A 15,219-nucleotide genomic window follows, 5' to 3' on the forward strand; every position below is an offset into this window, starting at 1 on the left:
GTTTACAGGCAGACAAAAGATACAGAACTTCAGCACAACAAATATTGTTAGTCTGAATGCCATGAAATCATCTGAAATTTCTCCTTGTACACCCAATCTTGTATTTTCTTGTAATAATATCAATACAAAGGCCATCCCCTTAATTTATTTTTTTTTAAAATACATGTAAATATATGAATGTTGAACAAACCCATGCAAAGGAGCAGTAGCAGCAACATCACATCTTGGAGAAGTTGGGCTTGCGTTTTTTTGGAGCTTGAGAGCACTGACTTCCTCCAGGTCCCCGCGACCTCAACATCCCGGCATTCCACGTGGCCACGTAGTCCAACCCATTCTCAACCGCCATGTCTCTGCTCTTCATTATCACCGCCTTCGTCCCCCATCAGCGTCGTGGCACGCCGCAGCCTAGCTCGAACACCACCACCCACAAATCTCTTTCATCTTCTCTATTTTTTTTTCTATTAAAAATTGAAAATTTAAGAATTCAAATCACGATGCACGTAAATGACAAGATTACCCTTGGCCAGTGCGAAGATGCCCTCGTCCATCTTTGCCGGGTCGGGCGAAAACCCTGGAAACGAGCCCCATCGCCTTTGCTGTGAGCGCGAGATCCATGGCGTTGCCGAAGCCGACGATCTTGGGAAGCCGCTGCAGTGTTCCGAGATTCGCGACCAGTCCCATATCCACCTCTTTGACCGCAAAGTGAGCTGGTGATGTGGTAGCTGGGAACCAAGAGAAGGGAGAACGAGACAGGAGAGAGAGAGAGAGAGAGAGAGAGAGACTAGGAACCGAAAGGGGAGTGTCACACCCACCCCTTCCACCGAGGTAAATGTGGCACCCATCAGTTAAAAATCCCTTTTAACTGGAAACTGACGCCTCTCAAAAACCAAATCAAACTTACTAAATCACATTTTACAACTTCACACCAACTACGGGGTTCAAATACATAAATACCATGAATCTGATAACTCAAATTTGCGGGTACAACCGCTACTGAGATCACAACAACAATAAATAGAAAGAAAGATATGGGACCCACTGCAATCTTGGACTCAACCCCGACTAGCACTATAGTCGAGCAGGCAATCTAGGGTCCTTCTCCTGCACTCTGACGACATTCGAGTTGGTCGGTAGTGGCTTAATAATTTTAAATACTTAAATACAATGTATATAAAGTATATAAATACCAATCTGCTCAAATAATTTTTCCAACTTTTCCAAAAATACCGAATTCTAGCAAAAATACAATTCTTAAAGAACTCTTGAAACATAAATTCAACATAAATCAACATCAATTTGATTTTTCTCGGGAAAACACAAATTTTGTGAGAGTCCCGGTCTCATCACAGATTCAAAAAAATATAACATAAATCTCAAATTCAAAAATAAAGCAATACCCAACACTCACCCAGAGATAACATGGTCTAGAAAACTCTCTAAACCCTCGCAGTGGCACGGCTAGGGTTCGAGCCGTCAAGGAACTCATGTCCCTAACGTTGACCCATCGGTTCACCCGGTCGGTGACCCCGGCTACCCGATGAATATCCGATCGAGGGCTCTCGCTCCCACCGAGCGGCCCTCGTAGAAATCAATACTCGGGTCCACCACGCCACCTCTAAAGGTCGGCCCGTGGGGACCCACTACTGCGATAGTCGGGCCTTAGCCCGCCGTCACGTCGAACCATCAAGTAAATATAGCAATAATACCATATGTATAAATCATAACACAGGATCCTTTTCCAGGACAAGTATTCACATCACGGAAATAAACATTATTTTTCCACAAAGCCAATGCCAAAAAGTATAACCATGCATAATACCGATGAAAGATCCATGATACCATTCCTATACCGGGGAATGAAAACCAATTCTACTAACAATCGCCGATAAAACATCTTTAATATGCTCACATGGTTTCGTAAAATTACTCCAAATCAAAGCATATATACCCATCAAAAATAAATACAAGAATTGAATAATTAAATCACATATACATGTATTTTCACTATTCACAAATACGTATAATTATACAAAACTGATGTATCAATACGGTTATCATGGCACATCGTAGGAAAATAAATATAAGTATATTTCGACCTTATACGCAATTAAACATGATAAAATGAAATACTTAAACATTTATTTCCAAAATACTAGCCATTAAACAATTATTTCAAAATAATAATAATAATTTATTTATTTAAAATAATAGCCACTACCAACTCACCTGGTCTCCTTGGGTTTCTTGCTAGACCTGGAACTCCCTTCCAAAACTGAACAACACCTAATAGAATAATATAATAAAAATAAATAACATATTTAAACTCAAAAGAAAATACAAAAATAATAATCAACTCTCTATTGGGCCCACTCACTCCAATCGGTTAAAACCCGACCTCGCATAGTCCAATTGGCTTTCAGTTAAACCAACTCAGTTTAGACTAAACACAGCTAAACCAATCTGAACCAATCTTAATTCCCCTGAACCAAGCTTAATTGCACTGAACCAAACTCAATTTCACTGAACCAGCTTGAACCAATTCAATTCTTATTCAAAATCCATTGAACCAACTTGGTTCAGTCCAAAACCCTTAACCTAAAATCAACTGAACCAAACCCAACCCATTTCAACTTGATTTGATCAAGCCCAACTCAACCAAATCAACTCAACTCAACCAAATCAACTTGGCTAACTCAACCAATTCAATCTAACCATCATCATTAACACATTAATCATCATCACCATCAATTTAATTAATCAAACCAAACCCTAATCTCGGTGCTACAGTGATTGCTACAGTGATTCCGGCAATCTCATCTCCATTTTCAAGGAATTTCATCACAAATATAAGGTTTTTTTCCAAACAACTTCAAGTATTCAACATCAATCAACAATAAACCATGCTTTTACCATTCAAAACCAAACTAAACTCATAAAACAAGCTAAAAATTTAGCATGGTTGCTCAAGCTTTTTTTAATTAAAATTTATACATCATTTAAACCAAAATAAACCTTACCAAGGACTCCGCGAACTCTCTCCGGCGATCTCCAAGTTCTCCACCCTCAAATATCCTATTTTTCCTCTCATTTCTTCATCCTTCTCTCGAGATCTGTAGCACAAAGATGGAGAAGAAGATGAACCATCAAAATCTAGAGTTTTTCTCCAACTTAAGTTTTTCAGCCGAAATTCACTTTTTAGTCCCTCAAAATATAATTTCTTACAAAACAGTTCCTGAAAAAAACTCACAAATGGTCCCTGAATTATAAAAATAATATTCTCAAAAGGTCCTTTCAAATTACCCAATGGTCCTTGGATTATAACACAATATTCCAAATGATCCCTTCCATCTTACCTTTCAGTCCTCGGTTTCCATAAACATTTCATGTCCATCCTTTTCATTTATTCTTTAACCCAAAATCTTTTAAAAACTTTTACACTTAGGTCCTTATTTTTTCCACTTGGGGTTTCTCAACAAGATTACTCTGTAGAAAAATCTTACTGCAACTATAGTAATACCTTGAATATATTTTCCAACAGGTATCCAAAGGTTCAGGGTATTACAGGGAGTGCCCGCTTTGATCGGGGGCACAGCAGAGAAGGAAAGGGCGGCGCGGTCAGGATTGGTGGTGTAGGATAATCGCCGGTGGAGCTGGTGATGTGGTAGCTGGGAATCGAGATGGGAGAACGAGACAGGAGAGAGAAAGAGAGAGCCACGTGATAGAGATAACTAAAGTCGTTCTCATTCTTTTTAAATTAAAAAAAAATAATGAGGAGAGAGAACCAGCCACATCAGTTGTGTGGCTGGTTCGTGTGACTGGTTCGCTTGATATAGCATTATTCTTTAAAAAATGAGTAATGCTATATCGGACGAAATGCTGGTCCGAAACAACGGGCAGAATGACGTGGATGCCTATGTGGCATCCACGTCATCCCACTTTCTCTCTTTGGTCTTCAAGAGAAAAATGAGAACTCGTTTTTTCTCAAATATTCGTCTGTCTCTGAAGCCATTCCTCGCCGTCTTGCCTGAAGCTTGAAGCCACAGGCACCGTCGCCGACGTCGCCACTTTCGGCGCTGTGAAGCCCTTCCTCGTCGTCTCGCCTGACGCCACATGCCCCGTCACCACCGTCGCCGCCATGAAGTCTTTCCTCGCTTTCTCACTTGACGCCACCGGCACATCGTCGCTGACGTCGCCACTTACACTGCCACCAACAGACTCGAGATCATTAGCTATTCATCACTCTCCGCGGCTGAGATCATCAGCTATTCATCCCTCTCCGCGGCTGCCCGCTTGACGCCACTGCCATCGCCGACGTCATCGCTGCCAACTAATCAATTTGTTTATGTTTTTTGCTTTTCTTCCATGTTGATGAAGTAGACATAGTTTGGTAATTTAAAACCAGGCAAGTTCATGCAAAGAATGAGGAGAAATCATCCCTTGATTCTTCATCAAAGACCATGAATTATCTTCTCATTTATCACCTTAAAACATCAAGTTTTCCTTGAAAAAAAACACCCAAAATGCAATTCCAAAGATTAAGCTTAAAAGACAATGATCTTCTTCGGAGCGTGTAGCGGAAAAAGCTAGTGTTCTTGATCTTAGAGCCACACAAAGAAGAAAGAAGTACTCAGACCATTAGCCACCTTCTCAGGAGAAGGAAAAATGTTAAGGCTTTGATGCTCCGCAATGGAGTTTGGAGCTTTGATCTCGACTTCGTTGGCGGCGATGGCAGTGACATCGGCGATAATGCTGGTGGTGAGACAGCAAGGGTGGTGTGAGTGGATAGATGTTGGTCATTCGGTCTATTGTTTTGGTCTATTGTTTCGGACCAAGTTTTCGTCCCATATAGCATTACTTTTAAAAAATAGGGCATATGCTTTTATTTTTTTCATTTAAAAATTTATGTTTTATTCAGTTAAAAAGCTATTAATTGTGTTAATTTATAAGAGCAATTATGATAATTTACTTAAATCCCCATTTGATATACTTTACATTTATTCTCTTTAAAAAATTATAAATTAGAAACGTGTGCCAAATATTAAGTTCCTTTTGTTTGCTGCTAAAGAGGTTTTTTTTATATCAAATGAAGTTTAAAATGAATCAACTGAATTGCCTCCTACAATATAAGTAAGCTTAACATTGGTATATAGTTAACATTTTTTTTTAATTTTTTGAATAATAGACGACAAGCGTCTTTTTTATATGAATATTTAGGTGTATGAATAGTTGGTGGACAGTAATGTCAAGGAAGGGATTTGAACCCTTGAGCTCCTCCTTATATTTAGATGTCATACCATTGGACTATCCAATGGTTGGATAAAACACATAAATTATAAATAGAAAAAATCAGAACATACATTTTTTTTTGTTTGGTAAAATCACAAGATTTTTCTTTGTAATTATTTAAAAATATCTAAATTACATTAAATTTGGATTTTTTTTAATAACAATCACCCTAGGGAAAAAAAGTAAATCTACTAACCATAAGGAAAAAAGTAAATTTTAATTCAGATTATAGCTTTTTCTTTTTGTTTTTTGTTTGTTTAATGGTTTGTTTGTTTGGCTTTTGTTATTTTTAATAAAACAATAATTTATCTATTTTATTAAAAAAAAATAACCATATATTGTAAGCTAATTATAATAATTACATTAAATTTGGATTTTTTTAATAACAATCACCCTAGGGAAAAAAAGTAAATCTACTAACCATAAGGAAAAAAGTAAATTTTAATTCATATTATAGCTTTTTCTTTTTGTTTTTTGTTTGTTTCATGGTTTGTTTGTTTTGGCTTTTTGTTATTTTTTTAATAAAACAATAATTTATCTATTTTATTAAAAAAAAAAACCATATATTGTAAGCTAATTATAATAATTTTCAAACACATTACAGTGATGATTTCTGACATTTCACTATATATATATCTATATAAAGTAAAAAATAATAATAACAACGAGTGAAAGTATGAAACTCACGGTTCAGAGAGAGAAAAAAAAAAACAGGTCCGACTGAAAGTAGAAGAAGCTTGACAAAACAAAATCACATTATCAACATCCACGGTCCACACAACCCATCACATCGCCCACACAAAATCAACAGCCAAGATCTCCCCATCACTCCGCTTTGAAGTTCCATAGTCATACCTTTCCATTTCCCAATTAAAATAAATAAATAAATAAATAAATAAAAGGCACCCTTCAATTCATCCCCTAATAAAAAACTAAAATAAAATATTTTCAAAGGCCCACAACCTTTTAATAGTTTTATAACTTTTATACACGTTGCTCATTATTTGTCAAAAGACAACCTTTTCATCGGAACCGTATGCTTCAACCATGAAACTATTGAAAATAATTACATCCCCATTCTTTCTCTTTCTATCTCCAAACTCATATTTATAATTTCATATATTTAAATAACATAAATTATATGTATATATTTCTCTCTCTAAAGTTGAGCCGCAAAAGCACAAAAGGTTCAATAAAAATATTTTCTTTGGGGTCCCATCCCGCCACTAAAATAACATATGTTAGAGCAGTCAAACCATGTGTGTGTCTCTCTCTCTCTCTCTCTCTCTCTCTATATATATATATATTCAACTCCTCTCATTCACTCCTTATATTTTCAAGTTTCTCTCTTGCTCTTCTTCTTCTTCTTCTTCTTCCCTCTTCAAAGACTTCAAGATCTTTTAGCTTTCCATCATAACCAAACATGGCTGCTTCTTCACTCTGCACATCAAAACTAAACTTATGTGCGAAGGAAAGTAGTATTCGAAGAATTTCGACAAAGGTTACTAATGTCTTAATGTCACGACCAATGACTAAAACTGTTACTGTGACTACGGTGGCTACCACGTCACTGAGAGAAACAAAGAAGCCGGAAATCAAACCGGTGCTTGCGAGCGTTTGGAAGGAGATTCAAGGAACTGATGATTGGGAGGATCTAATGGAACCATTGAATCCTTTACTCAGAGATGAGATAGTGAGGTACGGTGAGTTCGTTAGCGCTTGTTACAAGGCTTTCGATCTCGAACCGGGCTCAAAACGATACTTGAATTGCAAGTATGGGAGAAAAAACATGTTTGCTGAGGTAGGGATGGAGAAACCTGGCTATAATGTTGTGAAATATATTTATGCCACGCCGGACATCAGCATTCCCATGCAAAGCACGGCGTGCTGTGGCCGGTGGATCGGTTATGTCGCGGTTTCTAATGATGAGGAAACAAAGAGACTGGGCAGAAGAGATATACTTGTTTCTTTCCGGGGAACGGTGACTCAGTCTGAGTGGATTGCCAACTTCATGAGCTCACTCACTCCTGCCATGTTAGACCCTACTGATGACCGGTTAGAAGTTCAGGTTGAGACTGGTTTTTTCAATCTTTATTCTTCTGATGATAGCACATGTAAGTTCAGCCAGGGGAGTTGCAGACAACAGTTAATGTCTGAGATTTCAAGAATGATTAACAAGTATAAAGGTGAAGAAATGAGTATAACTTTAGCCGGACATAGCTTGGGTAGTTCTTTAGCAACTTTGCTTGGCTATGATCTTGCTGAACTTAGGCTGAATAGAGATGGCAATAATGAAATACAAATCACAGTGTAATCATTCGAGGGACGAGAGTCGGCAATTCTGAATTCAAGAAGAGGTGTGAAGAACTCGGAGTTAAAGTTTTGAGAGTGGTGAATGTAAATGACCGGCCGGTAACGAAGCTGCCCTGAGTTTTCCTCAATGAAAATTCAAGAGTTCTTGGGGGAAGTTTGAGCTTCCATGGAGTTGCTCATGTTATACACATGTTGGAGTTGAGCTTGCTCTTGATTTCTTCGAGATGGAAAACCCTACCTGTGTTCATGATCTTGATGCTTACATTGGCCTGTTGAAGTGCCCGAATATGGAGCAAATGAGCGAAGATGGTGAAACGTTCAATCTTTTCCACAAGTTGATGGAGAGCTTCTCTTTTCAGAAATTTGTAATTAATTATGCATGGCCTTGGCATCAAGCTGCAACATATGTGTCGGTTTGAACCTTCCCAGATCTTCCTTTCCTCAGCTGCGGTCACTGATCTGTCCTCCGGAACAGCCTGAACTTGTAGTTAAGATCAAGTGCCACACACAAGAAACACAACAAGGAGGAAGAGGGACAAAACAAGCACTCAAAAAACCCCACACACCCTTTTCTTCTACTATTTTTTTAGTTCATACATCAAAAGAAACCCAACGATAAAGCTCAAGAAAACTCAACACAAGAGCAGTACGAAGATAAAGATAATGTCATAAAGAAATGTCAGTCTAGAGATCTGAAGCATTAACACCAAATCTCGTCTAATATACCCGCTTCTCGGAACCATGCAACAAGGAATGCAAACCACGTGCTTTGGCGTAGAATATGTCCTGCTGGCATTAATTTAAGGAACGATAAGACTAAACGATATCTGCCCCTCCATTCAATGAACCTCGTATGGATTATGCACCCACAAACTCCCCCTTAATCCATGTTATGAGGTTCTAATTCCTTTACTCCCAATGATTGACGCAGGGCTACAAACTTCATGTTTGGTAACACTTTAGTTAGTATATCAGCTTTCTGTTCTCCCGAACTCACAGCCTCGACCATGATTTCCCCTTTCTCAATGCATTCTCTGATGTAGTGAAATCGTGTATCAATATGCTTGCTACGTCCGTGGTGCACGGGATTCTTCGTAAGTGCAATAGCAGAGTTGTTATCTACTAGCAGTGTCGTCGGTTTGGGTTTGCTCTCTGTTATCTCATTTATCACACTTGCCAACTAAACCCCATGACAAGCGGCTGAAGCTGCCGCCATATACTCTGCTTCGCACGACGATAGAGCAACAGTTCGTTGCTTGTATAAACTCCAAGACACATGACTCTTGTTGATGTAGAACACCCTCCATCCTGTGCTCTTTCTGTCATCCAGATCACCGGCGAGATCACTGTCTGAGTAACCGATGAGATCTTCATCAACTCCACCTCGTGTATATATTAGCCCAAAGTGTACAGTCCCCTTCAAATATCTCAGGATCTGCTTCACAGCCTTGAGATGCATTGAGGTGGGTCTTTGCATGTATCTACTGAGCAATCCAACGACAAATGACAGATCCAGCCGAGTATGCAGGAGATATCTGAGACACCCGATGATGAGTCTATATTCTGTGACCTCAATGGGTTCACCTTCACCATCCTTATGTAGCTTCGCTTGTGCTCCAAGGGAAGCTTTGTAGCATTGCAATCGCTCATTCTGAATTGTTTCAGGATTTTGTTTGCGTAGCTGGACTGTTTGAGTGTGGCATTCTTCTCTTTCTGCTCCACCTCTATACCCAAGTAGTATGTTAACAATCCCAAGTCACTCATCTTAAACTCAGTCATCATTTGCATTTTAAACTGATTAATTTCCTCCTTACTTCTTCCCGTAATAATCAAATCATCTACGTAAACTCCAACTACAACTGCAATCCCGTCTTCCTTTCTGGTATATAAAGCATGCTCCTGAGAGCATCTTTGGAACCAGAGTTTTTTCAGATAATTATCCAACTGCAAGTTCCAAGTTCTTGGAGCTTGACGAAGACCATATAACGCCTTTATTAATTTGTATACCATATGTTCCTTCCCAGGTACCTCAAACCCCTCCGGCTGGGTAACATACACCTCTTCCGATAGAACACCGTTCAAGAAAGCGGACTTCACATCCATGTGATGGACTTCCCAGCCTCGGTTCGTAGCAATGGCAAGTATCACCCGTATAGTATCGAGTCGAGCCACCGGGGCAAAGACTTCATCAAAGTCTACTTTATGCAATTGAACATACCCCTTAGCTACGACTCTTGCCTTATGTTTGATTATCTTGCCCTCAGAATTTCGTTTGACCTTGTAGATCCACTTCAACCCGATGGGTTTTTTCCCCGGAGGTAGTTCTGTTAATGTCCAGGTACCATTTTCTTCAATTGTTTCAATCTCACTTTTCATAGCCTATTCCCATACATCTTCGCATGCTGCTTCACCATATGACGAAGGCTTTTCAGTCTCCAGAAGTAGCAGATCACCAAGCACTTGATCACATTCGGTTTCAGCATAGATGTCTTCAAGCGTTCGATATCTATGCAGTGTGTCTTCTGTATCTGATGGGGTACCGAACTCTAGACTACTAGGGAGTGTTTGTTCCTCAATAGGTGCAGTCAACGAGTGAGACGTTTCACCTTCATGCAGAGGTGCACTTCCCATAATGCCTCCCGTGACTGTGGATGCTCTACGTGTAGGAACAGCCCCGGTTTCCATTGATTCAACACAGTTTCCTGGCTCCGTGGTTCTAGTGTAGCTAGGTATCTCGGTCTCCCTTGCCATTGTCGTTATTGTGAAATTTGAACCATCCCTAATATTTCCTTTGTTGCCATTACTCCACTCCCACTTCATGTCTTCTTGAAATATCACATCCCTACTCACATGAAGTTTGCCCTGATTCGAATCATATAGACGATGGGCCTTGCTTCCTTCTTCTATATATGCCGAGGTACACCATGGTCCTGGTGCGATCATCAAGCTTCTTAGGGTGCGGCTTCGTTACTTTGGCATATCCCACGCAATCGAATACCCGTAAGTGACCTAGTTGTGGTTTTTTCTTGTTTAAAGTTTCAAATGGTGTGCAGTCCTTTAATGCTTTTGTCGGCAGACGGTTTAGTAAGTAAACATCATGGTGCACTGCTTCTCCCCAAAAACTCCTGGGCACTTGCATGCTCTTAAGGAGAGACCTTGCGGTATCCATGACGGTGCGATTTCTCCTCTCTACTATTCCGTTTTGCTGAGGCGAGTACGGCGCTGAGAAATGTCGCTTGATGCCCCATTCATTGCACGTCTCTGTAAATTCAGACGACTTGAACTCCTTGCCACGATCTGACCTCATAGTTTTTATCCAGCGCCCGGTCATGTTCTCCGCTAGGTTTTAGAATTTTTTGAATTCAGACAACACTTGGTCTTTAGTCTTAACACAATAAACCCACATCCAACGAGTGTAATCATCCACAATTAAAAAGAAATATTTGTTACCTACCATGGTGCATGGTGTTATGGGTCCGCATAAATCCAAATGAAGCAACTCCAATGGTTCCTCTGCCCTGAAGCTTGCTTGTGCAGGGAATGGACTTCTCGTTTGTTTGGCGACGAGACAATCCTCGCACACTCTGTTCGGATGAGAAATCAAAGAAAGTCCGTAGGCCATTTGTTTCTCCCCCATCAGCTTCAACGCATGAAAATTTACGTGACCAAGTCTTGCATGCCAGAGCCATGCAAGGACATCAATGCTCGCCATGAGACATGTGGGTTTACAAGTTTCGAGTTGGGTCTTGTAGAGTCGGTTCAGCGAGCGTCTAACAGCCATCAACAAAACACCATTCCCATCATAAATTCTCAGATATTCACCCACCATTTCTACTTCATTCCCGTTCTCTGTCATCTGACCAAGACTAATGATAATACTACGCAGTTTTGGTATATAATAGACTTCCGGAAGGACCCGATGATCACCGTTCTTGCACTGAATTAGAACTGAACCCTTTCCAACTATTTCCACAGCTGAGCCATCTCCAAATTTTACCATTCTTTTTATGCTTTCGTCGAAGCTGTGAAACTTCACTCGATCACCGGTCATGTGGTTGCTTGCACCATTATCCAAATACCATACGTCAGTGTGGAGGAGCTCTTTCTCACCATTTAGCATTTCAGGGAACACTTCTTCTTCGTTTAGCATCACGATGTCTTGCTTCTTTTCCCCCTTCAATGTTTCTCCTTGTGCTATAGACAACAAGAGTGCAGGTTCTTCGTCTTAAATGAGGTTAACCTCCCATTCTCGTTTCTCACTCCAGCATTCTGATGCGTAGTGTCCCATTTTATCGCAGTTGAAACACTTCACATGACCTTTGTCTCTGTTCCCACTGCTACTTCCTTCTTGGTGAGGTGCACCGAGAGAACCACGACCTCTTCTGCCGCGTCCACGGCCTCTCCAGCATCCTCTTCCCAAGCTGCGCACTCCACTCCTCATGAGTGAGTAGCAGTTGATCCCCTTGGCTATCAACCTTCTGGATCCGCTCTTCATACGCTTTCAATCGGCCTATAGCCTCTTCGAATAACATGTTGTCGACATCCACGAGCTGTTCGAGAGAGGCGATAACCTGTAGGAATCTATTCGGGACTGAACCAAACAACTTCTTCACAAGCGTGGCATCTACCATAGCCTCACCAAGCTCGCTGAACTTATTCTCCAGGTCACTTATTTTCCCAGCAAACTCATCAATGGTGTCACTCTTCTTCATTTTAAGTGCTTCAAACTCACTCTTGAGTGTTTGAACCCTCACCTTCTTCAGTCTGTCTACACCAAGGAATCTGGTTTTGATGCTATCCCACGCCTCCTTCGCGGTTTTCCTCTTGGCAATCTGCAGTAGGATATCCTCCGGCACTGCTTGAAAGATGCAAGCTCGAGCCATCTTATCCTTTCTCACATCCACCGCCACTCCGGCGACAGGCTCTATCGCCTCCCACACTCCCTGTGCGTCCATGTTAGCCTCCATTTTAATTGCCCAGGCAGAGTAATTTGTGGGAGTGAGCATAGGATAGTGTAACTGCACAACACTTTCTTTTGCAGCTTGTTGCGTGGTGATCACCATGTCTTCAAGTCGGAGGTACTTTGGCATGCAACCGACTGGCTCTGATACCAAGTGTCAGTTTGAACCTTCCCAGATCTTCCTTTCCTCAGCTGCGATCACTGATCTGTCCTCCGGAACAACCTTCACCTGTAGTTAAGATCAAGTACCACACATAAGAAATGCAACAAGGAGGAGGAGGGACAAAACAAGCACTCAAAAAACCCCACACACCTGTTTCTTCTACTATTTTCTTAGTTCATACATCAAAAGAAACCCAAAGATAATGCTCAAGAAAACTCAACACAAGAGCAGTACGAAGATAAAGATAATATCATAAAGAAATGTCAGTCCAGAGATCTGAAGCATTAACACCAAATCTCGCCCAATATACGCACTTCACGGAACTATGCAACAAGGAATGCAAACCACGTGCTTTGCCGGAGAATATGTCCTGATGGCATTAATTTAAGGAACGATAAGACTAAACGACATCTGCCCCTCCATTCAATGAACCTCGTATGGATTATGCACGCACATGTTGGTTCTTTAGTGCAATCTTTAGCAATATAATTAACATTCTTTCCTACTTCTCCTTTTGTTTTTTTTTTTGCGTTAATTTGGTTGGTTTTGTAAATCAAACCATCATTACACGAAGAAATTCATCTTGTAAATTCAGATGTAGATCTTTTATTTCATGTGATCTGAACCATCATATACAACTAGACCTGACCGCGGTTTGGTTCAAACCGTAGAACCAAACCGGAACTGTCACTATTAGAATCGAACCAGAACCGTAAAAAAGGTTTCGGTTCCAAACCAGAACCTTGAACCGGAACTTTAAGGTTCCGGTTAAGGTTCTTATGAGTTGAAAACCAGAACTTGAACCGAACCGGAACCGAACCGCTGGTTCCGGTTCTATTTTATTTTTTTAAATAATATATATATATAATATAATTTTTTTTATATATTTTAATTAATTGAAATTAAATTATTTAGAACCAAACCAGAACCGGAATCGTATTGAAACTGAACCGGAACCTTATGACTATGGTTCGGTTCCGGTTCTATAGTTTATAAAATCAAAACCAGCGGTTTTGAACCAAAACCGAACCGGAACCGAACCGTGGTCAAGTCTATATACAACACTTCCGAAAAAAGAGAAATTATGGTCTTTGAAAGTTTCATATATCTTTACATATGATATAAATTAAAGTCTACAAACAATGACAAAATCAGAACAATCATATTAGTTATATTATGTTTGTTTGTTTGTTTTTGTTATTTTTTTATATAAAATTGATGAACCATATGTATTAAAGAAACCGCAAAACATACAACCTAAGTTGAAGTATATATCTTTTATGTGTTATTTTACTCAACACAACCTAAGTTGTTGAATAACATTTGAGTTTTACAAATTTTTGAATATTTTAAAAATAATTATCTTCAATTAATTAGGTAATAAATTTACTTCTCACTCGATTGGGAACCAAATTTTCAAAGTTATAGAGATAAAATTTGGAAAATGGGAGTAAGGATAGGAGCTGGATGAGGAAACTCCGCCCCCCCCCCCGGGGTCACTAATGTATGTACACATATTATCTTATAATAATGTTAGATATCTAAATAAAAAAATTTAAATAATATTTTTATATGTTTATTTAACCATCAAATTACTAATTAATGAGTAAATAAATACTAATAAATGAATAAATAAATAAAACCCCAAGACGTGTATTATCTATATATTTTTTCAATATTTAATGATTTTTTAAATTTTAAATTATTAATAAAAGGATTTATTGATGAAAATAAAATTTGGGTTAGAGATTGTGAGAATAAGTGATTGGATTAGAAAGTTAATTCCATGAAATATTTATTTATCAAATTTTGAAAGTTTAAAAGTTATTTATATTTAATAATATATATTATTAAAAAAATATATTCTCTATTGTAAAAGAGAATAAACTTGATTAAAAAACTGAGAATGGGGAAAGTTTTTTCTTGTACCTATGCTTTGGAATAAGGTCTACAATTTGGGGTTGGGCTTGTGAAAACATCCTTGTGAATCCTTCCCATCCAATTAATACCTCTATAATTAATTCATTTAAATTGACAAATACACTAAGAACTTAGAATCTTTGATAGTTGTTTTAAAAAAAAAATGGATGAATAATATATATTATTTTAAGTTTTAAGTTATTATTATTATTATTTAATTTAAATAAAGTGAGTAAAATCACTTATAGTTAAGAGATTTGAATCCTCCATCTCTCACTCACAAGGGAAGTGATCTAAGTTACTATCATTCTATTGCAAAAATGGTTAAAATTATTCATTTCAATTTTATATTACTCAATCAATTTAATATAATTAAAATAAAAATTAAATCATTAGCTAATCACGTTTGAATTATTTATATAAACAAGAGGAATTACAAACATATAGTTTCAAAAGGCTTAAAAAATAGGGCATATGCTTTTATTTTTTCCATTTAAAGTTTTATATTTTATTCAGTTAAAAAACTGTAAATGGTGTTAATTTATAAGAGCAATTCTGACAATTTTCATAAAACCCC

The 15,219-nt window shown here is 38.6% G+C and overlaps 1 protein-coding gene and 1 pseudogene across 1 annotated transcript; one reads left to right on the forward strand and one right to left on the reverse strand.

The window, feature by feature from the left end:
* Nucleotides 1-217: 217 nt before the first annotated feature.
* Nucleotides 218-4,318, reverse strand: LOC120261736. Its single transcript, XM_039269719.1, has 5 exons — nt 4,287-4,318; nt 4,025-4,201; nt 3,018-3,110; nt 518-814; nt 218-383 (listed from the first exon to the last, which is right to left on the reverse strand). The coding sequence occupies exons 1-5, from the start codon at nt 4,316-4,318 to the stop codon at nt 218-220; spliced, it is 765 nt and encodes a 254-aa protein (XP_039125653.1).
* A 2,496-nt stretch (nt 4,319-6,814) lies between these two features.
* On the forward strand, nt 6,815-8,018 carry LOC120261747 (annotated as a pseudogene).
* Nucleotides 8,019-15,219: the final 7,201 nt, after the last annotated feature.

The sequence above is a fragment of the Dioscorea cayenensis genome, chromosome 5 (genome assembly GCF_009730915.1).
Source record: "Dioscorea cayenensis subsp. rotundata cultivar TDr96_F1 chromosome 5, TDr96_F1_v2_PseudoChromosome.rev07_lg8_w22 25.fasta, whole genome shotgun sequence".
Classification (NCBI taxonomy): Eukaryota; Viridiplantae; Streptophyta; class Magnoliopsida; order Dioscoreales; family Dioscoreaceae; genus Dioscorea; species Dioscorea cayenensis.

Coding starts and splice junctions, on each gene's coding strand:
- LOC120261736 (XM_039269719.1), bottom strand. CDS start 4,318: ATGACGTCGGCGATGGCAGTGGCGTCAAGCGG. Junction 4,202..4,286: donor ATGGCAGTGGCGTCAAGCGG/GCAGCCGCGGAG, acceptor TGTTGGTGGCAG/TGTAAGTGGCGACGTCAGCG. Junction 815..3,017: donor GAGAGTTCGCGGAGTCCTTG/GTAAGGTTTATT, acceptor CCTCGGTGGAAG/GGGTGGGTGTGACACTCCCC.